The sequence below is a fragment of the Thermobia domestica genome, chromosome 18 (assembly GCF_964235325.1).
Source record: "Thermobia domestica chromosome 18, izTheDome1.hap1.1, whole genome shotgun sequence".
NCBI classification, from domain to species: Eukaryota; Metazoa; Arthropoda; class Insecta; order Zygentoma; family Lepismatidae; genus Thermobia; species Thermobia domestica.
The window spans coordinates 144987419-145013256 of record NC_137471.1 but is presented as its reverse complement, the minus strand read 5'-3'; the positions used below and the strand labels follow the sequence as shown (position 1 = coordinate 145013256).

Genomic DNA, 25838 nt, shown 5'->3' with positions numbered 1-25838 from the left:
ATTGAGTGTTCCGTGCAATCACTTTATTAATACAAGACATGTGTTTAGTTCTCAAGTGCGATAATAAAGCACTTGTCGATCCTCCTTTGCATCTAAGTACTTTTTTACACAAGAAGCATTTATCTTCTTCTCTAGTCTCGGCACGTTCAAAGTATTTCCACACTTCACTCCGTGACATATTGTGCTTTGCTTCACCTTAATTGCTTAACACTTAATTGCTACTTTCACCCTTATCTTGCAGTTCACTGAAATGAATATTAAATGCTTGCTCAGTGCGTTTGCGCAGTTGACCTTGACAATCGTTGCACCATATGCACCTGCAAATTTTTACTATCAAAAGCTCAAAACATTATAGGCTTAAGACTTTTAGGTTCCAAAACGTTCAAATTAGAATAAAGTACATTTAAGGACGTTATACGTTATCAAAAACGTTGTTTAGGATTTTGTTTTATATATTACAGAAAATGACATTTTCGTACATTTGATTAGCAGTATATTTTAACAATGTTAGCTATTGTGCACATCGAAACATCTTTTAATACAACAATATTTTAGTTTTAAGCTAACATCTCAAAATAAAATATTAATAGAACTTTCCTTACCTGGAGTTGTTATTCAAATCTGGTACAAGTAACATTGCCAAAGGGGGCCAAGAAGGCGGGCGCTACCCGTAGGCTATACCTGCACCCCAGACTGGTAGTATATATTAATATTGCGCAAATAATGTGAAATCAACCTTTTCAGTATAACCTCTCTCAAGTAAAATGTATCCACCCTTCGATTGTGTCCCCAAGAACTTAAATCTGATACTGTAACTGGTGGTATAGCATATCATAGCCAGTTTAGAACAACAATGAACCTAATATTTTTACTTTACTTATTTATTATTTTTAATTTTCCTATTTTTAAAATCAAATGCACTTCACTTTCCTAGAATCACACTAAGGGAGAAAATAATACCTATATGAGGAAGAACATACCGCGTAGAGGGAGCCTTGTTATTCCATAGTTCAAAACTGTTTGACGATGAGAGGCTAAATCAATATTTCGTGCGTTGATATATATACTACGGCAACTTAGGGTATAGATTCTAAACGCGGGGGAACTCCGTCCCGACTTCGAAAAAATATGTAGGCGTCGCCCAGTTCCTTACAAAAAATACAATGGAGAAAGATAGGAAGGGGGAACAAGCGTGACGTCATGCTGCTACCTACCGTCCTTAGTGATGGGCAGTGGGAATATTCCCGGTGGGAAGGAATTTAAAAATGGGAATATTCCCGGGTTTTTTCCCTGGCCTATAAATTCCCGGGAAGGAATTTATTTTCATTTCTTTACTTTATCTTCCAAATTATAAGAACAATATGACTAATAACTTTATTTTAATATATTATAATTTAATTCTAGGTTTTAAAAAATTTGGAGGTTAAAAAATTTAAAATTCTTTGACTGTACTTTATATAACTAATACAGTGAAACCTGTCTATGTTGGCCACCATCGGTTCCATCGAAAAGTGGCCAACTTAGACAGGTGGCCAACTTACAGAAAATAAGTGTGATTTATGTATTTTTAAAATAGGGTTTCTAGTATTACTTGATTGTAAAATTTTAATTAACAGTGTCACGACAGCTACATATAAATAATGTATATAGAGTAATCATAAAAATATACAGTACTAGAAAATATTACTATAGTATGTTTAATGTATGTGCATACCTTTTCCTGAAAACTAGTCTGTACTTTGCGTTATTTGGATTGAAAACACAATAACACAAACAACCATGAAATAGAAGCGTATGTACGCAGTTTATTGAAATTGATATTATAGCACACTGAGTTATTCAGATTGGAATGAAGAAAAGCTAAGTTATGAATTGAGAAATCCATATGCAATTTATATTACTTCTTTTCAGTTGTTACTGAATGGCGGTTCATTCTAGACGTATTCGTTTTATTCTTTTTGACAGATATGCACTAATATTGTAGTTAACTACCTCTTGCTAATAAGCTAGAAGTGTTTCCCTCGGAGCAAAAGATGTTTTGAGAAAATCTTGAGAGAATTAATATCTCAAAAACTCCGCTATCTTTTAACAAGCCGACAGTTACCAATAGTTGACAATTGAGATGGTTAGTTTTAACCTCGAGAATTTTCCGGCATTACTAAAGCTCCCCACTGTTAAGAGGAGCTGATATAGCTAATGGTTTTATCAAAACAGACAGGGTAAACAAATACATACAACCATTTCCTGAATTCCTGTACGTGCTTTTTCTTATTCACATCTTCCTTCACCATCCCTTTATCAGGGTAGTCTTCAGGCCATTGACCTCCAAGAGCAAATCGCGGGAATCCTTGCTTCTTTTCTCCAGTCACAAATACAGAACATCTGCCTCTAATATGAGAATTCGAAAGAGTTAAGAAAAATAACAAAACCGTATTTTGCGTGGCCAAGATACGCAGGTAAATTTATCATTATCATCATAGGATAAACATTGCTTCAGTGTGGCCAACTTCCAAGATAGACAGGTGGCCAACTTATAGAGTAGTAAATAACGAATGTCTTATGAGAAATTGCAGGTTCAAGACAAACTAGGCCAAGATAAGCAGGTGGCGAACTTAGAGAGGTGGCCAAGTTGACAGGTTTCACTGTAATATATTTTTTGTTCCATTTTCATTTGCACTAAAAAGTAACGTAATTGTTTAGAATTAGGGGGCCAAAACTAGCAAAAAGTAGGATGATTTACGAAAGAAATGAGTTGATAGTGATGTTCAAGTAGTCAAGAAAGTATCGAACACCTTTTTTTTTTTTAGGGTAGTAGGGGATTTATAGAAAACGGAAAGGTAAGAGAAAGTGATTTATGTGAGAAAAGAAAGTGAATTGTTGGTAACGAAGATAGAAAACAACGTGCCATGGGGGGCTCTAACCCGCCTTCATTCGCTAACGCTCGCTCTGCAATTCTGTTTGAATTTAAAGTTGGTAACGTAATTTAACGTATGAAACCATAAAACAACCTTATCGAAATAGAATATCGCAAAAAAGCAGGTGCAAAAGCTGGCCCCCAATGCTAAAGAACAGCCAAAATTAGCAAAGTACTAATTTACAAATGATGAAAAGGAACCATTTTGTAAAGTAATTTAGAATTATATAGAAATAGAGATGAAGTACTATTAATAAACACCGAACCACCATTAGTAATAGACGTCGGGCTGTCTCCTCTCTCTGACTCGAATTTCTGAAGAGGTACTCGGACTTCTTCTACATGTGAATTAACGTATGGAATTTCGAGTAATAGGTAGAATGATAGGTCGTGTATGGCAATGCTACGTGCTAAAATATAAAGATAAGTAAGTATCTTGCAAATTTTGTGAACATAAATATGTATGCGCAAATGTTGATAAAGTGGTGAGACTGGTATCTTCTATCATTAACCCAATCTAATTGGTTTATAACATTTATAAATTTAATGTGTTTATAATATCAGTAATAGAGTCAAGTTGAGCAAATCCACTTACATATAAATTTAAACTGTTACTATATAATTTACTATATAATTTTTCACACATATTTAATTGATAGAACATGTAAATAAATATACATTTATGCATACTCTCTAAATATAATAAAGTGTTAATAAAGTAACATAGTACCGTTCAGAATATATAGATTTTAAAGAATCCTCTGTGGACAACAGTAATAATATGCTGTGATATAAACATTAAATCAACTTTGAAATCATAATATAGTAATAGAATGCAATTTTCTTTCTGATTGAACATAAATTCCCAGATAAATTCTCATTTTGGGAATCTTCCCGGGAATATTCCCAGGGAATATTCCCGAAAAATATCTTCCCGGGAATTTACCCATCACTAACCGTCCTCCTACCTTTTCAGATCCACTTTTACCCCTTTTTATGACCCCCAAATTAGAACATTTTAGATGGTTTAAAATTCTTGTATTTTTGAACATAGCAACTTGATCTGTAAAGAAGACACAAAATTTCTCCATTAGACCTAACTGTACAGGAACGAAATAGGATCATCCTTAAGAATCTGAAGCTTCGACATAACACTCCATTTGTGATGTGTGTCACTGCATGAGAGCACTGCGTGGTAGCGATTTGTGTTCATGCAAAGCAAAATGTGCGTACATCAGCACAATACAAAACTGAAAAAAGCTATTTATTAATGCTTATTTTCATTACCCGAAACTAAACGCAAATATTACGTTGTGTCGAGCTCGAAATACCGCTAGTGAATGAGGGCTCAGAGCGCTTGAAAAAAATTGATTTGCACAATAATTTTGTACTCTGAGTCCAGGAAATGAACACCAATAGGCCTACATACATTTCAATTTCTTACTGGTAAATAGTTATCCGGACTTTCGGTATCCAGTTCTCAAACAAGCCAAAAAGTTCGCTATAGTAGATAAATTCAACGACGGTACTAAGAAAGAGCTGTTTCAAACAAACAATACACAGTAATTTTTTAAAAGGCGGTAGATGAGCCTCCATTGGAATGCCTCCGTCTGTCTTTATTCGTGAAGACAATAAATCAAGCAATTTTTGTACTAGTATTACCATTTCTTCTATCTACTACATAATATTACGCAAATCTATCATACAGGGCATAGTGTTTCTTTCAGTATTCTCCCCATTAAATTGATCACTTGTGACTATAAATATCTATATATTAAAATGCTAGGTTTATATGTTTGTGTGCAAAGAAAAGTTTATATGTTTGTCTCCAATCTTTTGTCAATGAGATCTCGAAAACCACAAGTGCTAGAATCGTGCCATTTTTGCTGGTCGATTCCAAATTTTGTGTAGATTGGCCCAGTTCCAACTGAATATTTAAAAAACGTTGACATTATTTCTTTAGTACATATTTTAGGGTACACTGGAAGTGTTGACATTTTAAAAAAAATAACACATTCTATAAGTTATACACTCCAACACAACATGTTTGTATACAGTGGTTGTATATTTCTCAGGCGTTTGTTTCATGATCAATTGATAATGAAAATCGAAGAAAACTATTTCTCGAGTGATGGAGAATCTTTAATGTTTAGAATGTTTTCCTAATGAACTCCATATATCAGTGGCATTGTAATAAATTGTGTATGTAATGTATTTACTTATTACATACTGCATGCAAGAAGAAAGAAAGCACTGATCGTACAAGAATTAGAAACTCCAACGAGAAGTAGGCTCACTCTTGCAAACGGTGCGAGATGTTGAAAAAATAATCGAAAAAATCTCTCCTTTGTGGTACCCCTTGCCGATTTTTATCAAGACGTCTTTCATTTGTGTCTATAAGGGGACATGTACAGATGTTGTGAGGAATGACAAGGAGATTCATACTCATATGTGAATGATGAGCTGTGTAGAGAGTGCAGGTTAAGCTAGTCTAATTAAAATAAATCCAGGTTCTGAAAATCTATTTATAATATGGAAGGTAATTGTATTCGAAACAACTAGAGAATTACAGAAGAGTGAATACTGAATCCAAGGAAAAACATGTTTTTAAGCGTAACTAATAATAATAATAATAAAAATAATAAAGTACCGTTATAACAAAAATCCCAACTGGGTGTTGATGAAATTTCAAACTGGATTTAAGTAAAAGCTCAAAGGTAGTTTCATGAAAACGGAAGCCATTTTTGATTGAAAACTAAGCCGATTTGAAGATCTAAAACATATGTAGATTCTTAAGGAACCAATACCGGATTCGGTAAACATCGCAATGGTTTTAGTAAAAACTAAAACTCAAAACTGTTCTGGAAAACACATAAAATTATCTGTGGAAAGGAAATGCGTTCCGGAGAGCAACGAAAATTATTCTGGTCAGAAATAGAACCAGTTTTGGAAAAACTGATACAGGTTTTGATAAAAAACAGAACCGTCTTTGAAGAAAACCGAAATCGGTTTCAGTAGAAAAACCGTGGCGGTTTTTGAAGAATACAAGAACCGGTTTTGGAGAAAACAGAAACCGGTTTCGATTAAAACCTAGCCGGAAATGAAAACCGAAACCGGTTTTTGAAGAAACCGAAACCGGGTTCTGAAGAAAACCGATACCGTTTTTTTTTAGAAAACCGAAACCGGTCTTTTGGAGAAAACCGGTTTCGGTGAAAACAGTTTTTTTTAATTTTGAAAAACCGGTTTCGTTTTTTCCTAAAAACCGGAAACCGAACAACCGGTTTCTGTGCCAACCACTTGTATATACTGTATGTGTGTGTCGTCTTTTTAAGCGTATGAGTAATTGTATGTTTATCTGTTTATTTATATATTTATTTATTTATGTGTATTTATATATATATTTATAAATGTGTACATTATATATATATTTATAAATGTGTACATTATATATATATTTATACATGTGTAAGGATAAAATAGTATTGTAACGCCGCTAGTGGTGCATCGAGCCGGAAGGTTCATATCGTGTGGAATGAGTTGATAGCCGGTAAATTTGCAATTAAATTTGGGAGTGAGATGCGTTTTACTGATAAGTGATGTGTCAAATTGTTCCTCGTGTAATAGTTGTTAAAATGTGAGTTTATGAGGTAAGTACAAGAGAATGTTGAGAAATAGAAATAAAAGTCATAGTCAAATAACTAGATACATGATCACTATGAAGTTAAATAGTCGTTTCGGGTGGAGATACATGAAAGTGCACGTACGAACCACTGTAAGCGGCATGAAAATCGAGGTGAAGAATGTTGCGAGCTGCGTGCTCAACGTGTTTTAATATTAATGGTTGTGCAAAAGATGAACGTTTTGAAGAGTGTGGGCGACAAATGCTAATAGTTTATGCATATAAAGAAATTGATTAGTCTTTCAAAGTCTCACCTTTTCGATTTTGAAAATAATGGGTCAATAGTGGTACTACAAGTTTCGGCTTGAATTCTTCTGGAGCAAGCAGAGACTTGCACTTGTTGCTGTATGTCGGAGGCGGGAATTGATACCAAGTGTTGCAGATTGGAACTTGTTGCAGATTCGGACAGTTTTCATAGGAAGAGGAAAAGTGTGAACCTCTTTGTAGGATAACAGGTTCATAGGTTGCACCTGTTAGTAGGATGTAGTTTATTTTCTTGACAGCGTTTACCTGGGAGAAGAATTGGTCGTAATGAGCAAGATTGTTCAAATCGGCGTCTCTTCTTGAAAATTAAGATTTGTTTATGCAAAAGGTCGTTGATAGTATCTTGTGATGTTCTCAGAATTCGAACTATGTACGTTGGTCCCTGATTGTTCCGAATATGGATGCATTTTTAAAGGTTTATCCAACTTCAGGAAGTTAAGCCTATATATCAAGTGTTATAGATAGAGGGACCCCTCGTACTACTACTATTGACACGGTATGTGGCTGAGGTTGCTAGTGTCGGATGTTGTTGAGAGAAGTTAAAGTTGCAGTTTTCCTGAACATTTCGAAACTGGATTGTCACGAATTATTTTGCAAAGTTAGCCGACTGTGATTTAATGATGAATCCTTATTTTTTTCGTTTCAACCATTTGCGAAATACCTTTGCGTTGCCCATACTGGAGAAGTTAGAGAAGTAAAACCTTCGAACTAAAGTACTTTGGATTGTAGTTTTGCCGTAGCAAGCTGTAGACAGGCTGCAGAGGAGGATAAGCTGGTTGGAGTCAGTGTCGGAGCTCGAGATGCTATGTGCATTTGTATGCTTCTTAAATGGTGGTGAACTAGTTGATGATGCTTGGTGGTTGCCACTGATTGGAGAACGAGAACTCTGGGAACCTGGATTAGTGTATGCTCTGTCTCTTCGATTTTTCCGCATCTCGTTTACCTCCAAACGAATAAACGAAATGAAATTTTGAGTTTTACGTCCCACGAATATTCCGGGTAGGCTAAGCGAGGCCATGATGATGAGCAATGAATGAAATTGTGGAATGAAGAAAGTGGGAGGAAACTGGAGAACTCCGAGGAAACCCAAGCACACGGTGTTTGTCCACCACAAAGTTAACTTGGGGGAGCAGGATTTGGACCCGAGACCCCATGCATCAGAGGTGAACGCTTTACAGCTGAGCCACCTTGGCAATTTTATCTTCAAAGAATGTATGAAAGACTTTCCATCGTCAATTATCATATGCGGTAAAATAACCGAACTGAAACAGTATCCAAAACTATGAGATGAGAACAGAATAAGAGTGAAAATGATCATAAAGATAATCAAAAATTATACTACTTGTGTACTCCAGCCAGTACACTCGTGAAAACTCTCAATTTCTTGCAACCTGTCTCCTGTTAATGAATTAGCATCACTGTTCGCCCACATGAGTGCAATAAACAGAGTCTAGACTTGGCAGCTACGGCTCACTACATGTGCGCCAGCTGAGAAAGTATGTGAATGCACTACGTTTTACCGGCAAACCAAAGTGGCTAGCAACCTATGAGAAGGTTACGCCCTCTGTAACGTGAGTAATGGAAAAGAATTTATTTACAAAATGTAAGTTGAGACCTGTGCTCTATCGAAATTTTACAATTATACGGTATAACAACTAAAAAAAATCAAAAAGAAAAAGAAAAATGGGCGTATGGAACTTTGATCCTTAGCATTATAATGTAAGTAAACATATATAACACAACGTAATATAGACAGATTGATTCAATATAAGTACAATACAATTAAAGAAAATAAAAATAAAATGTGTAAAGGGATAACGAGGATGGAGAATGAGGGGAGGTGCGAAGCACAAGTTAACACATGTGTATTGTTAATTAGCCAAATGAATGTGTCTTTTGCGTAGGGTCATCTCTATGTGATGATGGGAATCGGAGAAGCCAAACTGAGCAGAAAGTGATTACTGTGCAGGATATGATGGATGAAAAAGTGGAAGATGCTAATAAATAACATAATCAGATATAACCTTCAGCCCCAGATTATCCCCAATTCGTGACTTTTTTAAAATTATATGTAAACAAGTGCAACAACAGTTTTCTTAATTGGTATGTTAGGAACTTTGGTTGAGACACTTGTCGGTTTCCTGGAAAGATGTAGATTACGCATTTATATGCCTAAAAGACCTCCAAAATGTGGAATTAAAATTTTTATTCTTGTTGGTGAAACATTATACTACACAACAAATATAGAAGTGTATGTGAGGACACAACCAGAAGGACCGTTCCAGATAAATAACAAACCTGAGGAAGTAGTGAAGAGATTGTGTCAACAGATTCATGGTTCATCTTGCAAAGAGACCTTTTTACAATAATCGGTTTACAAGCTGCAATTTGTTTAAATGAATGGAATGAGACAATAAGTTAACAATTATAGGGACAATTCGTAAAAACAAGAGAGTTGCCCTCGCGTTTGTGAATGTCAAACGGAGGAAAGAATACAGTAGTGTATTTGGTTTTCATTAGAACTGCACCATTGGTTCGTATGCATCTAAGAAAAATCTGTGTTTAGTGCTGATCTCAAGTATGCACAATCACGTCAAATTAGATGAGAGTACCAGAGATAACAGGAAGCCAGATATTGTCACATTTTACGATACTAAAGGTGGGGTGGACATAGTAGACCAGATACCTACTGAATATGACGAAGAAAGAAACACTACACTATGGCAAATAACGTGATTTTATCACTTCCAAAATGTAGAACCGAACAATAGTAATGTTATGCATTCAGCGAACACAGCAATGTTTTTCGGATTGACTCTAGAAGATGCTTCTGTACCTCCTCATGTAAGAAAGCGAGTACGATGTTACATGTATAAACACAGTAAGGCCAGATATTTTGCCAAAAGTACTGTAAGTGGATTTGCCTAAGTCACGCAAAAATGATGTGTGAAGACTGCTGCAGAATTGAAACCTTAATATACCGCTATTAGGAGAAATCCTGGTTTACTTCTTTCTAGCTAATACATATTTTATTTTCAGTACCGGTATTTAAGCAATGAAATAGTAACATAATTATCGAACTTAATTTTAGCAATAAAGGTATTGCCTCAATAAAAATGTACAGTTTCGCTTAAAGCGTATCCACTCTGGTGTTTGTATTTAATATTGTAAATATAATACAAATTTAAATCCTAGTTCACATCTTATCAGACAAAAATGTTCCTGGGTCCAGGAGGCAAAATGTTACTATTCATAAAAAATTTTTCACCTTACCACTATACGATTAAGAACAATGAATCTCACGAGGGTAAAGTGTACTCACAGAGCTTAAACCTTAGTCACAAGCAGTATGCTGATAGCGATTTGATGTGGAATCTAAAGTGAGGTAAAATATATTGCATGAATAAAGGGTTTTGAGTTTGGAAGCGTTTGTTGATATAGGTGAGACTTACTTTTTCGATATATTACTGTAATATGGACAAGTTATGCATTGGTATAGTTCCAGAGTGGGACTAGGTAATCGGACAATGAAAGGTATGTGGAAAACTTTTGGTTAGAGTGTCAACAGTTCTTTTATAGATTTTGAATAATGAAGCTATCCTCACTGTAAATCTGTATGTTAATTTTGGCAGTAACAAACCTTTGTATGTACTTAGGATTGTCTATGCATGAAATACAAAAAGACGGCATTAAACCACAGAAAAGTTAAAGTTCGTGCTACTGCTTCGGGAATATTTGTGCTATCTCTATGCTTTATCATTTCCATTGTGAACCCAGTAGTAAGGTTACGGCTAGAGTCTGCGTTTGACAGTTGGAGATGGAGTGAAATATTGTTATCATTTATTGGTAGAGAACACTCAATTAAAATAATTTACAATGTTCAACTCAGATGGCAAGAAAAGAGTGAGAGTGACTTGGACAACGTGATCCCACGCTACAGAAGTGTGCCAAATCAGATGTTTTTTTTATTCTGCGTTTAATGTGGTAATGTACAGTAGATTGCTGCTCAAAAGTGCAGTGAACAGAAAACCACCTTTAAACTATACTACAAAAATGTACAGTGTTACAAACAATTTTAAAGACTGTGCCGTAAATATGGCTGTTTAGTGGTGAGCAAGACATGTCTGAAAATATCGATATGGAACAGTGGAATGTCGTTTCTCAACCAATTCTCTACATAGAAATAAGACCGCAAGGTCATAGAGTTGGATTGTTTGTAGTATTAAAATTAATGGGGCAGCAGAGCACAGAATGATCTCGTACGTGAGTGTGAAACTATTTGAGCAGAGATAAGTCTGTCCAAAAACAATCTTCGTCGGGTGTTTCTGCAGACCATATAGGAACAGTGCCCAAAGTTCACTTGAAAGATGCCACGAATCATTTCCAGATGTTGTCAGAAGGTGACAAAGTTGGTCATTTTGGTGACTATAACTTGAGCTTAGATATGGATCTACAGTAAACATGGGATAACGTCAGACACAAATGACATCCCTTTGTCGACTATTCTACTCAAGCACTCAATTTGGGATAGTACAATGTTCATAGCACGCGTAAAAATAACAGCTTAGGTTATATCATTTCTATTCCTCCAACAGAATGCGACATCTCATATAAACTCTCCGCACGTGTGAGATTTTTTTCCTTTGTGGATTTTCATTTACTTTGCAATATGTGAACCTTGAGTAAATGCCTTGCTAAGCTCTTTGCATCTCTTTGGTGACTGATATGTGTTCAACTGCATTTCAAGGTTTCAGCGTAGACTATATTGTCTTCCACAACTCTCACGTGTGAGGTTTTGACCCTGTGTGGCTCAGCACGTATCACCGTTGAATAAATTCTATTCCAGGATTTTTGCAAGGTGAGATTTTACTACTGTGTGGACTAACAGGTGTGTAGCCAAATTTGAACGATGATTAAATTTTTTACCAAACTCTTGACATGTGTAATCTTTTTCCCCTGTGTAAATTAAATGTACCCAAACTTGAACGTAGTCAAAATCCTTTACCACACGCTTTGCACGTGTAAGTTTCTTCAGTCTGGACTAACATTTGTGCACCTTAACTTGAAATGTGATTAAATGCCTTACCACACTGTTAGCACATGTGAGTTTTTCTCCTGTGTGGATTAACAGGTGTGTAGCCAAATGTGAACGATGAATAAATGGCTTACAACACTCCTGGAACGTGTGAGATTTTTATCCTGTGTGGATTGACATGTGTGTAGCCAAATTTGAACATCGACTAAATGCCCTACCACACTGTTGGCATGTGTAAACTTTATCTCCTGTGTGGATTAACATGTGTGTAGCTAAATTTGAACGATGATTAAATGCCTGACCACACTCTTGGCACGTGTGAGGTTTTTCTCCTGTGTGGATTAACATGTGTACAGCCAAATTTGAACGATGATTAAATGCCTTACCACACTCTCGGCATGTGTGAGGTTTTTCTCCTGTGTGGATTAACATGTGTGTAGCCAAATTTGAACGTCGGTTAAATGCCTTACCACACTCCTGGAACGTGTGAGGTTTTTCTCCTGTGTGGATTAACATGTGAGTAGCAAAAGTTGAACGATGAGCAATTGTCTTACCACACTCTTGGCATGTGTAAACTTTTTCTCCTGTGTGGATTAACATGTGTCTAGCCAAAGTTGAACGTTGATTAAATGCCTTACCACACTCTTGGCACGCGTGAGGTTTTTCTCCTTTGTGGATTAACATGTGCGTAGCCAGATGTGAACGTTGAGTAAATGCCTTACCACACTCTTGGCACATGTGAGGTTTTTCTCCTGTGTGGATTAACAAGTGTGTAGCCAAATTTGAACTTCGATTAAATGCCTTACCACACTGTTGGCATGTGTAAACTTTTTCTCCTATGTGCATCAACATGTGTATAGCCAAAATCGAACGTTGATTAAATGCCTTACCACACTCTTGGCACGTGTGAGGTTTTTCTCCTTTGTGGATTAACATGTGCGTAGCCAGATGTGAACGTTGAGTAAATGCCTTACCACACTCTTGGCATATGTGAGGTTTTTCCCCTGTGTGTATTAACGTGTGTGTAGCCAAAGTCGAACGATGATTTAATGCCTTACCACATTCTTCGCACGTGTGAGGTTTTTCTCCTGTGTGGATTAACATGTGTGTAGCCAAATTTGAACTTCGATTAAATGGCTTACCACACTCTCGGCATGTGTAAACCTTTCCTCCTGTGTGGATTAACATGTGTGTAGCCAAATTTGAACGTCGATTAAAAGCCTTACCACACTCTTGGCAAGTGTGTAGTTTTCCTCCTGTATGAATCACCATGTGCGTAGCCAAACTTGAACATACCCTAAATTCCTTTCCACATACTCCACCGCGCCTGTGACAAATTCAACAAACAATGAAATGTAAATGGAGATAATGATTAAGTAGAAAGAAAACATCTAATCATTCGCTATATTACATGATAAAGTTACGCCATATTACATGTTTTATTACATTTAATATAGTAGAAATATGAAATGGAGTACCATATCACTATTGTCTCAAATTGCTGTAGTTTGTTTCACTATATCAAATTAAACTATCATTTATATCGTGGAGGATATAAGTCTATGACCAGGTATTGTCGGTTGCCTTGACACAAATGCACAGTATGACAGTTAAATCTGTCTTGTGTGTAGTTTCGTGTGGAGAAAAAACCAACTTGCGATCCAAAGATCTGTACCGAAGATCATTCACTTATATCATCATAAGAGGAACACGAAAGGGGTTTTGAAACGAATTAAAATATTACATACAACTTTCCAAGCTGAGGCAGAGAAAGTTAGAGTAACAAGACTAAAGACGAATCATTTACAGCGTTGTGATCATGGTTCAGTGGTCTAAGGACCTGGCCAATAATCTCGAGGTTCTTCGATCGAATACACGTCAAGCATTTTTTTTTTACTTTAGGAATTATGATGGAAATAGATCGGCGATAACACACGCTTCATTACATTCAAGTATTTGAATATATTTTTTTGTACTTTGATTTAGTTGCTCGTAATTCATATTAATATGGAGGCTAGTGTTTTGAACAATTTCAAGCCATGTTGACAGAGGAATTAGAGAAAAAATTAGAAACCATTGCTCAAAAATGGTAATGAATATTGGATGTCTAGGACAAAAAATACATGAATCACTAGGTGAACTTCAACAGCCTGTAACAGAAATGATTTGGGAGCGTAGGAAAGAGCGAATTGAATGCCGAAGCAGAAAATTTACGTAATGATATCAAAGTAGCCAATAACTCTTTAACTGAAGTACGCTCTGAATTAGTTAACTCGGCCAATCATGTTCATTCAGTAACTGCTGAGTTTAAAAATAGTGTAGCGGAATGAAAGAAAGGTCTTACTGTGTTCTATGAATACATGCGAACGGCACAGTTTGAGTGTAGGAAAACCAACAAAATAAAAAAGTGCAAGGCAGAAAAGAAAACGTAAATACTCTTAAATTCGAGCCTTCCTAAGTTGTGAAAGATATGTGCCAAATAAACCAGAAAGTCGATTACAGACAGGAAAAGGAAATATGCAGTGTAGAGATAACGAAAAAAAAGAATTGTTACGCGTACCTCTAGACAATTGTTTCTAATGTAATTGTTTTGCCGGCAAGGGATTCCGATGTCTCACACATGATAAGCGGTAGCGTTCAGGTTGCGCGTATCCGCCCTCTCGAAAAAGCCAGGGAAGGCTTGAGAGTTCAATTGATGATTTTGTGTCATAACGAAGTTACAGTGTTGTTGGATTTTTGTCGCAGGCAAATGGTTTTGCGCGACTTAACAAATTCAAATTTGTCTTTGTAACAGTGTATGTCTAACGTAAGTTGCATTTTAGTGCTGCAAATCCATTCAGACTTTATCAGCTTTGAGTATTGTAGAAGGAAACGACTTCAAATTCACAATAGACCCGCCAAGCGAAATGTGTTTTACGTAGTGAAGGTCTCGTACATAATATATCGGTCGGAAATGTTTACCGTAAACAAGCCTAAAAGTAACAATTCCAACAAAGCACACGCATTCGAAAGTATATTTCCGTTATAGAATCGAAATGTAACACCAAGGTTAAGAAGAAAAATAAGATGGCCAATGATACCCAGTTGAGATTTCCTTATACATTATTAACGTAAACTCGATTTCGAGGATCATAATCAGTAGAATTAAGATGAGCAGACGTGATCATATCAGTACATCAGATGCAACATTTATTAATTTTCAGTTGCCGAAGTGTTTGAATTTTCAAGCTAGTACTTCACTATTGCGAAATTGTAGAGAGCGAAAATTTAAGTGTAGTGTTACTCAAAATGTAGACAATTGCTCATGATGAAAACAATGTTCGTCGACTTCCACGTAACCTCAGCACGCACAACCACACATTAGGCGTGTAGTAGGAAATAACTTGAGAATAAAATGAAAGTGCCTTGGTAAGCGTAATTCGGAACGCACTAAGCTCGGTCAAAGACGAACTAGATGCAAATTAAAGTCGAGCTGTAGGCGAGGTTATTTCGAGTCAAACATGCAGAAGAAGTATACATCGACTCCGAAGAGCACTAAAAAGCTTAAGCGAAAACACGTACGAACATTGTTTGGTAAACTACATGGCAAAATATAGTAATAGTAAGCGCAAACCTAAAAAGAAGTTTATGACAGATATCCCAATGCAGCGTAAATCCAAACGTCGTAAAGGAAGGCGTGTCATTACGTGGAAGTTTAGTAAATACGCTGTAAAAAGGGGAAAACTTTCCAAATTAAACAAACTAACTGGAAAAGTACACGTAAACGTGCTAAATTACAGCTTACAAGCGTAACCGGCACAGATGGAAAATTAAAATATTAGCACAAAAAAAGCGAGAACTTCACCCGAACTCGGGCTAAACCCCGGAAGAGATGAGAAATCAGAAATACCGAATTTAAGCTTTTAAACTTTTAGATTATGAAAAAAGGATTATTGTTTATTTATTTGATTATTTCCCCGAATTTCGAAGGTTACTTTTCAGAATCAAAGTGTGTGCCCACCGCCACTGACGCACCAGTCCAAGAAACCTTCAATATCGTTCTACAATCAGATACGTTCACTTAGATGTCATGTTTTGTGGTTTCCTTACAGCTTTTGAAGATGAAAGATGAATGTGGAAAGGAGAGGAAGTACACCATTGGAAATTTTAAACATGTAATTGATTTAGAGCGCGATTTCGGACTTTGAAATTGTAATAATACCGCACCACATTTGAGAGGGATGGCTATACCATTTTGAATGCGGACATTCAGTATCGAATTCTTGTTAGGATGTCTAAGTTTTGTATTTTTTTCTTTTCAGGTCTTTCCAGTTTTGGGAACTATACTTCATAATAAAATTTTATTATCAAATCTTGTTATGTTTTTAATCATTCTTCTTTATGTTTATATTAACATTTAGCTGTCTCCATACAATCAAGCATTTAGAGACCTGTTAGGCAATGAGAGATAATAACGAACATGATTAGAGAAATACTAGTAATAAATAGAATTAACCATAAAGTTAAAATTTTGGGTAATTAAAAAAATGTGCTCTTCAGATAGTGAATTTTTTCATTTGATGTTGTGATTGTATAATGAGAAAATATGCGAAATTTGTAATGTAAGATTAAGTCGCCGTTAAAATACTGTAAGTTAAACATAATTTAGTATAATATATAAAGTAATTGACAATAACCTTGAATTTGATAAAGTTGCTCGTTGATTTGTTCGTCGTTCGATATATATATGCCGTCTACTATAAAAAGTCAATGTGCATTCAATGTGACTAATGATACCTGAAGTTAATTGACTTCAGAGAAAGCGATAAGTTAAGAAGAGTTGAAAGTTATAATATAGTTCATCCCCTAGGGACATCCCTACTTTCGTTATAAAATTAAAGTGATAAAACCAGTGCGACGCCTGGTTGGGTCCCAGCTAATGTGCAGATTCGGCAATTGACTAAAATGTCAAAATTTTGTTCTAACTTTTAATGTTTGGCGTATTTAGAGAAAAGTATAATAGCAGCAAAATTGATGTTCAGATTTTAGATTTTGATATAATAATTAGTTTTGATTTGGATTTAGAGAAAGTAAATTAAATGTTATTTTTTTTTGATGTATGAAAATAACTTGTATTCTTGTGCTAGGAATCATAAACCGGTCTCGAGAAAAAGGAAAAGGGAAGACCGTTTACGATTCCACGGTACCCTTTACTACGATAAACACCGGATACTATGATGTATCGATAGTACGGAGTGCCTACGTCAGTTAGGCAGTATATGGTAAAATTAAGGTTTATGTTATGAGAACATATTAAGATTGCTACGTACGAATAGGTCCTGAACAACAATAATGTTCAATGAACAAGTTAATATTACTGTTATCTTGTGTTGTGCCAAAAGCTCTGGGATGTGACTTTATTCTCGATAAAGATAAGTGCAATTGCTAGTAAGCCACACATAAGTATTAACTAGCGCTCTTTAAAAGGTTACATTTGTAAACCTACCAATTTTGTAGGTACTGTAGCATTTGAAATGTGGGACTGTAGCATTAAATCTCCTCCCAGGGTGTATTTCTTGTCGTCCTTTTCATTATATTTATTTTCTTAAAATGCCCACTCAAGGCCTGAATGTTGACAGCCCAATTGGTGTTCGGAAATTAACCCTGATTTGTCATGACTTGAATGCCGAAGGCATGCAACTAGGGTGGTATGTAAGGTCTTAGGGTAGAAGCGATTCATTCGAATCGTCATGGACCCTGCAAGCTTCAACTGTAAGAGATTGTCAGCACCGTTGGTTGTAGGATCCAATTCATTAATCTGTATTTTTTATGAATGACTTACAACCTGTGTTGTCAAATAATTACGCACAGAATTGCGCTCCGTAGGGCTTCACCGCCATTTAACTCATTTATTTGTATTAAAATGTTCAAACGGCTATGAGTTACGTTGTATAATGCAAGTTACATTGTATAATAAACGAAACTGACTTAACATTGACAGAATTTCTTTTCAAATTTGCGGTCTTTTCAGTGACTGCTTTCCATACCACTACAACAACAAACTCTCCCTGTAATTAGAACTGATGCTGACCCCCAACATTAACGCCAAAATAAAGTTACATGTTCTATCGTAGAGGGTAGTTGAAACTTCGTGTATACAATTCATGGTTTTACCTACAGATGACTTTGAAACTCTTTTCATATTTTGTGGGAAGAAATGCCCGATGTGCAAAGTAACCCCTTGATAAGGTAGCTAGTAACCACTGTAAACGAAATGAAGTATCAAAATTCAGTGTGGCGAATCATAACACGGAACGATGAAAATGTTTGGGAATGAAGGGATCCATATAATTAAGAAGTTACGTCCCTAATGTATTGTGTTACTTTGGAACACAAATATACAAGCAAAGAAAGCATTTCAGGATGTTACCTATAAAATACTTAGGAACGTACAAGAACACATTCAACACGTAAGACATGTAAGTCATCCTAAATACAGAATTTTGCGCTATCCTTGTTTACCCAGAATTCTGCGTAATGCTCTAATCTGCATAGCAATTTTATTTTTACCGGCCATCTAGCACATCCTGGTTAGCGTTGTTTTTACAATAATTTATATATTATGTACGTTCACCAAGCCCCTAATGTGATTCCATATTGAGAAATGCAGGTCCATACCCTAAAAAAGATTCCTGGGAATGTAAAAAAGTCGACTTCCTTGCAAAATGAGTGCAGCTATGAAATGGACTGATGTATGGACCTCTACAAATAATGAACATCCATTGTTGGTTAAAATATTCTTTATCTTGTATTTTGCTTATGTCTCTCGAAGCCCGCAGGTAAAATGAGGCTAGACCCATTTGAGATAAATCCTAAATAAAATCACAAACGTCTATAGTTTATGTTCGAATATAATACATAACAGGTTTAGTTTTGTAAAATTTTAGGATAATTACCATTCTCATTATTTGTTATTTTACATAAGTCTCTATATAAATAAAACAATATCGTCGAGCATAGTGATGGGCAGTGGGAATATTCCCGGTGGGAAGGAATTTAAAAATGGGAATATTCCCGGGTTTTTTTCCTGGCCTATAAATTCCCGGGAAGGAATTTATTTCCATTTATTTACTTTATCTTCCAAATTATAAGAACAATATGACTAATTACTTTATTTTAATATATTAAGATTTAATTCTAGGTTTTAAAGAATTTGAAGGTTAAAAAATTGAAAGTTCTTTGACTGTACTTTATATAACTAATAATATATTTTTTTGTTCCTTTTTCATTTGCACTAAAAAGGAAGGTATTTTTTAGAATTGGGGGGGGAGGCAAACCTAAGAAAAATTAGGATGATTTACGGAAGAAATGAGTTGATAGTGATGTTCAAATAGTCAAGAAAGTATTGAACACATTTTTTTAGGGCAGTAGGGGATTTATACAAACCGTAAAGGTAAATGGGTGAGATTTATGTGAGAAAAGAAAGTGAATAGTTGATAAGGAAGATAGAAAACAACGTGCCATGCGGGGCTCTAACCGACCTTCATTCGCTAACGCTCTCTCTGCGACGCTGTCTGAATTTAATGTTGGTAACGTAATTTAACATATGAAACCATAAAACAAACGCATCGGAATAGAATATCGCAAAAAAGTAGGTGGAAATCTGGCCCCCCATGCTAAAGAGCAGCCAAAATTAGCAAAGTACTAATTTACAAATGATGAAAAGGAACCATTTTGTAAAGTAATTTAGTATTATGTAGAAATAGAGATGAAGTACTATTAATAAACCTTGAACTACAATTAGTAATAGACGTCGGTCTGTGTCCTCTCTCTCCGACTCGAAATTCTTAAGTAGTACTCGGACTTCTTTTACCTGTGAATTAACGTATGGAATTTCGAGAAATGAAAGGTCGTGTATGGCAATGTTAGGAAGTATTAGGTGCTAAAATATAAAGATAAGTAAGTATCCTGCAAATTTTGTGAACATAAATATGTATGCGCAAATGTTGATAAATTGGTGAGACATGTATCTTCTAGCATTTACCCAATCTAATTAGTTTATAACATTTATTTATTTATTTCAATTTCCGCCGTAAGAACTTAGCGTTCATGGCTTCGTCAAGAGATACAGTTACTATTACAATTAATAATAATCATAATTACAAGAGAAAACGCTACAATTAATAATACAATTATTTAAAAAATATATATAATAATAATAATAGAAAATATATTCGTAACAATAAAACTAAAAGTGTATTTTTAGAGAAAATATAAATTGTATGTTGTTTTATATATTTCAAAATTCAAATAAATCTTAATATTTACATTACAAAGAAAGATCACACTGAAGATATTCATCTAAACCATAGAAAAGATGTTTAAGTAACAGTATCTTGAGGTGCCTTTTAAACTGCAGGTTTGGCATTCGTTTGACACGATCTGGTAATTTATTATAAAGTTTTATTCCTATGTGGTGTATCGAATTTTGAGTTCTTGTTAGGCGGAAATTTTGTATATGAATATGATTGGTTGTTCATGTGTTGTCTTGGTGTAGGTCCGAATTGAGTTGAAAGTTACTTTTATTCATATGTATGAATGATGTTGTTTCGAGAATGTATATACACGGCAATGGTAATATTTTAAGTTTCTGAAACAGTGGTCTACTTGGTGTATGAAACGGAGCTGATAACATTATTCGTAACATTTTCTTCTGCATTGCAAATACTTTCTTCGCATAACAGGTATTACCCCAGAAAATGATTCCATACGATAGAACTGACTGGATCATAAATTTAATGTGTTTATAATATCAGCAATAGAGTCAAGTTGAGCAAATCTACTTACATATAAATTTAATCTGTTACTATGTAATTTACTATATTTGGTCTAGGAATTAATTCGTGCGGTTGGTACGTACACATTGAAGCTGTAGTACAAACACAAAATACATAAATATCTTAAGAAAAATATTGTCCATCGCTAGCCACCACTTTCGCCCATCTGTCAGGCAATGTACGGATTCCGTGGCGAAAGAAGTCCTCATCCTTGGAAGCGATCCAGTCAGAGACCCATGTTTCGATATCTTCTGAAGAAGTAAACCGCTGTCCAATGAAATCGTTGTTCATGCAATCGAACAAGTAGTAGTCCGAAGGAGCAACGTCTGGTGAATACGGCGGGTGGGGTAAAACTTCAGATCCGACATTTTCTAAATAGGTTTTGACCGGTTTTGCGACATGTGGGTGAGCGTTATCATGTTGAACAATAAGTTTATCATGTCTGTTCTCCCATTCTGGTCGTGTTCTGGCCAGAGCTTGCTTCAAACGCATTAATTGTCGTCGATAACGTTCTCCATTCATAGTTTCACCCGGTTGCAGCAGCTCATAGTACACCACACCTTTCATATCCCACCATATGCACAGCATAACCTTTGCACAGTGAATATCTCGTTTTGGTTGTGATGGACCTGGTTCACCTGGTTTCACCCAGGCCTTTTTTCGTTTAGGGTTCTCGTAATGGATCCACTTGTCATCACCCGTAATAATTCGATGCAGAAACCCCTTTCTGCTCTGTCGTTGAAGCAGCAATTCGCAAATGGTTTTTCGTCTTTCAACGTCTCTGTCTTTCAATTCATGTGGAACCCAATGTGACATCTTTTGAATCATTCCCATGGCTTTCAAGCGTTTGGAGACTGTTGTTTGATCAACGCCTAATGCTGCTGCAAGTTGTTCCTGCGTTTGACAGGAATCCTGCTCGAGCAATGCTGTCAATTCTTCGTCTTGAATTTTTTTGGGCTGTCCAGCTCGCTCTTGGTCTGCCAAGCTGAAATCACCACTTCTAAACCGTGCAAACCACTTCTGACACGTTCGCTCAGCTAGAGCATGGTCACCATACACTTCCACCGAAATACGATGACTTTCAGTCGCACTTTTCTGCATGTTAAAGTAATGCAGCAGGACACCCCGCAAAAACACTTTATCAGGCACAAATTGCGCCATGTTCACTTAACTACAAAGTGGTGTTGTTGACGCTTTAATCCACTGCCCTATACTACGAACGATACGCGATGACAGGGGTTTGCAACACATGTGTGGATACACGGAACTGTGGGACGCTCCGTTCGTTGCGCCATCTCTTGTCCACCCGCACGAATTAATTCCTAGACCAAATATATTTTTTCACACATATTTAATTGATAGAACATATTGTAAATAAAGATACATTTATGCGTGCTGTCTAAATATACAAAGTGTTAATGAAGTAACATGGTACCGTTCAGAATATACATTTTAAAGAATTCTCTGTGGACAACAGTAATAATATGCTCATATATAAAAATTAATTCACTTTTGAAAGCATAATATAGTAATGGAAATGTGTAGTATAGAAATGTGTAACCAATAATAAATAAATAAATATTTTAGCAAGATATAAACTACATAAGAACTGTATGGATGACATCAATCTTGTTATTATTTTTATTTGGTATAGGCCTACAGCTTGCCTATGTGTGCCATGTCATTTCCAAAATGTAAGCTATTAACTTACGTTCATGATATCTCCCATACCTAAATATTTCTCGTGAAGTATTGCTTTTTACCAACAAAATTTCCGAAACCATGTAACCCTATTATCAATCTGAGCCAATTAATTAATAAAAAATTGAACATTACCTTTCTGGCCGAACTGAATTTAAACTTTTTGTTGTTAATTGTTGGGAGCCATTAGAATACGACGCGCAAGTCTCCTGAACCACAATTTTCCTTAGCATTTCTATATTACTTTCAAATGCGGGATCTTCTTCTAGTGCTAATTCTGGTTTCACCCTATCAACGTTTAGTTTCAAATCCAAAGAGCACATAGCTGTATCCTTGTCCACTGATACCTCTACTTCCGTTGTAGATAATATTAACTCTTTGTTGTCATTCATTAGTTCGTATATCCACCATTTCCCTTCGAGTGGATCTTCATGAGGTAAGTCATAAGCAATTTCTTCTTTGCACATCAATTCCGACTTAACAGACGCCTCACCAGCCATTGTGAATTGAAATTTAATAAGAATTTAACACTGTTCTTATACCCCCTTATATTTTACGTTGTCAGTGTTAATGAAATGATTTACAAGTACGTTCACAAAAGCAACTTTATATTTCCAATCTTCTTCTTCTTCCTCTTATTCCTCTTCATCAGCCACAATTGCTCTCTCTGCAATAAATTGTTTGTTTGTAGTAAGAATCACAAAAGTTTTGCATAGTATCATTATCACTGTATTGAACAAGAATATCGGCAATTTAGAAAGGTAATTAAACGTGTAAAATGTAAAGATTAGAAGAGTTGAAAAATGATAAAAAGTAACAAGATGTGTACAAAGTCATAAAACAAATAGAAAGTAGTATGATAAAGCGAAAATACGTGAAAAAAGAAGTGTCGCAATCGGGAAAAAGTCAAATTTCAGTTTCAGGTTCAGCTTCAAGGTATTTTCCTTCCTTCTATTCAGAAGTTTGGATCCTGGAAAAAAAGAAAAAAAAGAGAAAGTAAGTACTGCTCTTTTTTCATTTAAAGTTTTCCATTTTCTTTTTCCACCAAAATTCAAGAATTTCTTTGTTTTTTTTCTATTTCTTTCTCACATAGTTCCCTTCCATTTACATTAAAGCCTAGCCTCCAAGCTAATTTAACCAAATTTCCTTCCTGGGAATAATTTAGTATCCGGAGGTGAGGTATAAACAGCAACCAAACATATACAATCTATATATCATTCAATTCAGCTTGACAAAGCAAATCGATCGAAACCAAATTCAACTACTTCCGGTTTACTGAGCCTAATTTAGTTTCCGGGGGTGGGGTATAATCAGCAACCAAACATATACAATCTATATATTTTCGAAACAAGATGTATTTTTCTCTTCAAATAAATTAATACGAAACAGAAAACAAAAGATTGGCTTTACTTTTAAAGCAAAATTTGAAAGTATTGGAGAGGCCAGTGTGAATTTGCCTCGGAACTCCCTCAATTATTGGATACAAAACAAATCGATCGATACCAAATTTAACTACTTCCGGTTAACCACTTCCGGCTTACTGAGCCTAATTTAGTTTCTGGGGAGGTATAATCAGCAACGAAACATATACAATCTATATCTCAATCGATTCAGCTTGACAAATCAAATCGATCGATACCAAATTTTACTACTTCCGGTTAACCACTTCCGGTTTACTGAGCCTAACTTAGTTTCAGGGGGTGGGGCATAATCAGCAACGAAACATATACAATCTATATATTAATCGATTCAGCTTGTCAAAACAAATCGATCGATACCAAACTTAACTACTTCCGGTTAACTGAGTCTAATTTAGTTTCCGTGGGTGAGGTATAAACAGCAACCAAACATATACAATCTATATATCATTCAATTCAGCTTGACAAAGCAAATCGATCGAAACCAAATTCAATTACTTCCGGTTTACTGAGCCTAATTTAGTTTCCGGGGGTGAGGTATAATCAGTAACCAAACATATACAATCTATATATTTTCGAAACAAGATGTATTTTTTCTCTTCAAATAAATTATTACGAAACAGAAAACAAAAGATTGGCTTTACTTTTAAAGCAAAATTTGAAAGTATTGGAGAGGCCAGTGTGAATTTGCCTCGGAACTCCCTCGATTATTGGATAAATATCTCATTACGTTTTTCGAAACAAACTATTTTTACTTCAAAACAATCAATAACAAACGAAAAACAATCTCTTGACTTCGTTTTCGAATCAAAATTTGAAACTAAGAGGGGCCAGTGTGAAGTTTCTCCCCCAACTGTATTTTGTAACCCTTACGTTTTTTTAGAACATTTTTTTCTTCAAAACAATCAATATCAAACGAAACACAAATGATTGGCTTCGATTTCGAACCGATATTTGAAAGTACAGGGCCAGTGTAAAGTTATCCTTCCAAATCAACTTTAAATATCTTCTTATTTTTGCCAAACAAACGAGTTTTTCTTTAAAACAATCAATAACAAAAGATTTTGGTATTGAATTGAAATTTGAAAGCAAGGGTTAACTTCTCGTAGATGCAACTACATAACCGAAATAAAAACATCGAAATTCTTAATGTTCTCTGTTCACGTAATGCTTTTTCATGTTTTTGTTTTGTTCTTAAGCAAAATTTCCTGCTAACTAACTCTAAGGACTATAGAGGCTGAAGGTTGAATGCTGCATTCACAAAAACTCTCCATTCACTTCTCTCCTTAGGCAACAGGATCCAGTTTCTACTTTATATTCCAATTTTGCGAGATACGTTTTAATATTGTCCTATCTTCACCTAGGATCTTCCTATTGGTCTTTCTCCAATTGGATTTCCAGTTTAAACTTTCAAACCACTCTTATTTTCTTCCATTCTGGCTACATGACCTGCCCACCTGAGCTACCTAGATTTCATAGCCTTTATAATGTTTGATAAACAATATAAGTTATGCAGTTCATCGTTATGAAATTTCCGCCATTTCCCACTCCTGTCGTTCTTGTGAGCGAATATTTACCTAGGGATTTTATTCTCTAATACTCTCAGTCTGTGTTCTCTCAGAGTAAGCTACCAGTTTCAAAACCATACAGTTCAACAGGGATGATTATTGTTTTGTAGATGTTAAGCTTCAAAATCTACGTCAGAATTCTTGAAGATAAAAGATTCTGATCTGAATAATAACACAAATTCCCTTCTTTCAGTCGAGATCTTATTTCTTCGTATATATCGTTTTGGTCTGTTAATATTGATCCTAAACTAACAGCACAATTATATAGGAAGCACTGCCTATCATGTTCCCTCAGGTACATGGAAATGTGCCCAGTATGTGCCTTATGTACCTGTGAGAGGGAAACCACATGGATGGCAAGCGATAGTCACAGTCTATGTCCGCCCCTAAGCACATGCCTGGGAAACTTACCTAGCATGTTCCAAGAAGGTTCCTCATGCCCC

The 25838-nt window shown here is 35.6% G+C and overlaps 1 protein-coding gene across 1 annotated transcript; it reads right to left on the bottom strand.

Moving 5' to 3' along the window:
- Positions 1-431: 431 nt before the first annotated feature.
- Positions 432-23367, bottom strand: LOC145675979 (uncharacterized). Its single transcript, XM_081746806.1, has 2 exons — positions 22545-23367; positions 432-13219 (listed from the first exon to the last, which is right to left on the bottom strand). Exons 1-2 carry the CDS (start codon positions 22907-22909, stop codon positions 12052-12054), a joined length of 1533 nt encoding a protein of 510 aa, XP_081602932.1. The 5' UTR covers positions 22910-23367; the 3' UTR covers positions 432-12051.
- Between the last annotated feature and the right edge of the window lie 2471 nt (positions 23368-25838).

What these genes read in the sequence shown, in the direction of transcription:
- LOC145675979 (XM_081746806.1), bottom strand. Translation starts at nt 22,909, where the DNA reads ATGGCTGGTGAGGCGTCTGTTAAGTCGGAATTGATGTGCAAAGAAGAA. An exon ending in AATTCAGTTCGGCCAGAAAG is followed by an intron (nt 13,220 to 22,544) that starts GTAATGTTCAAT and finishes AATTTGTCACAG; the next exon opens with GCGCGGTGGAGTATGTGGAA.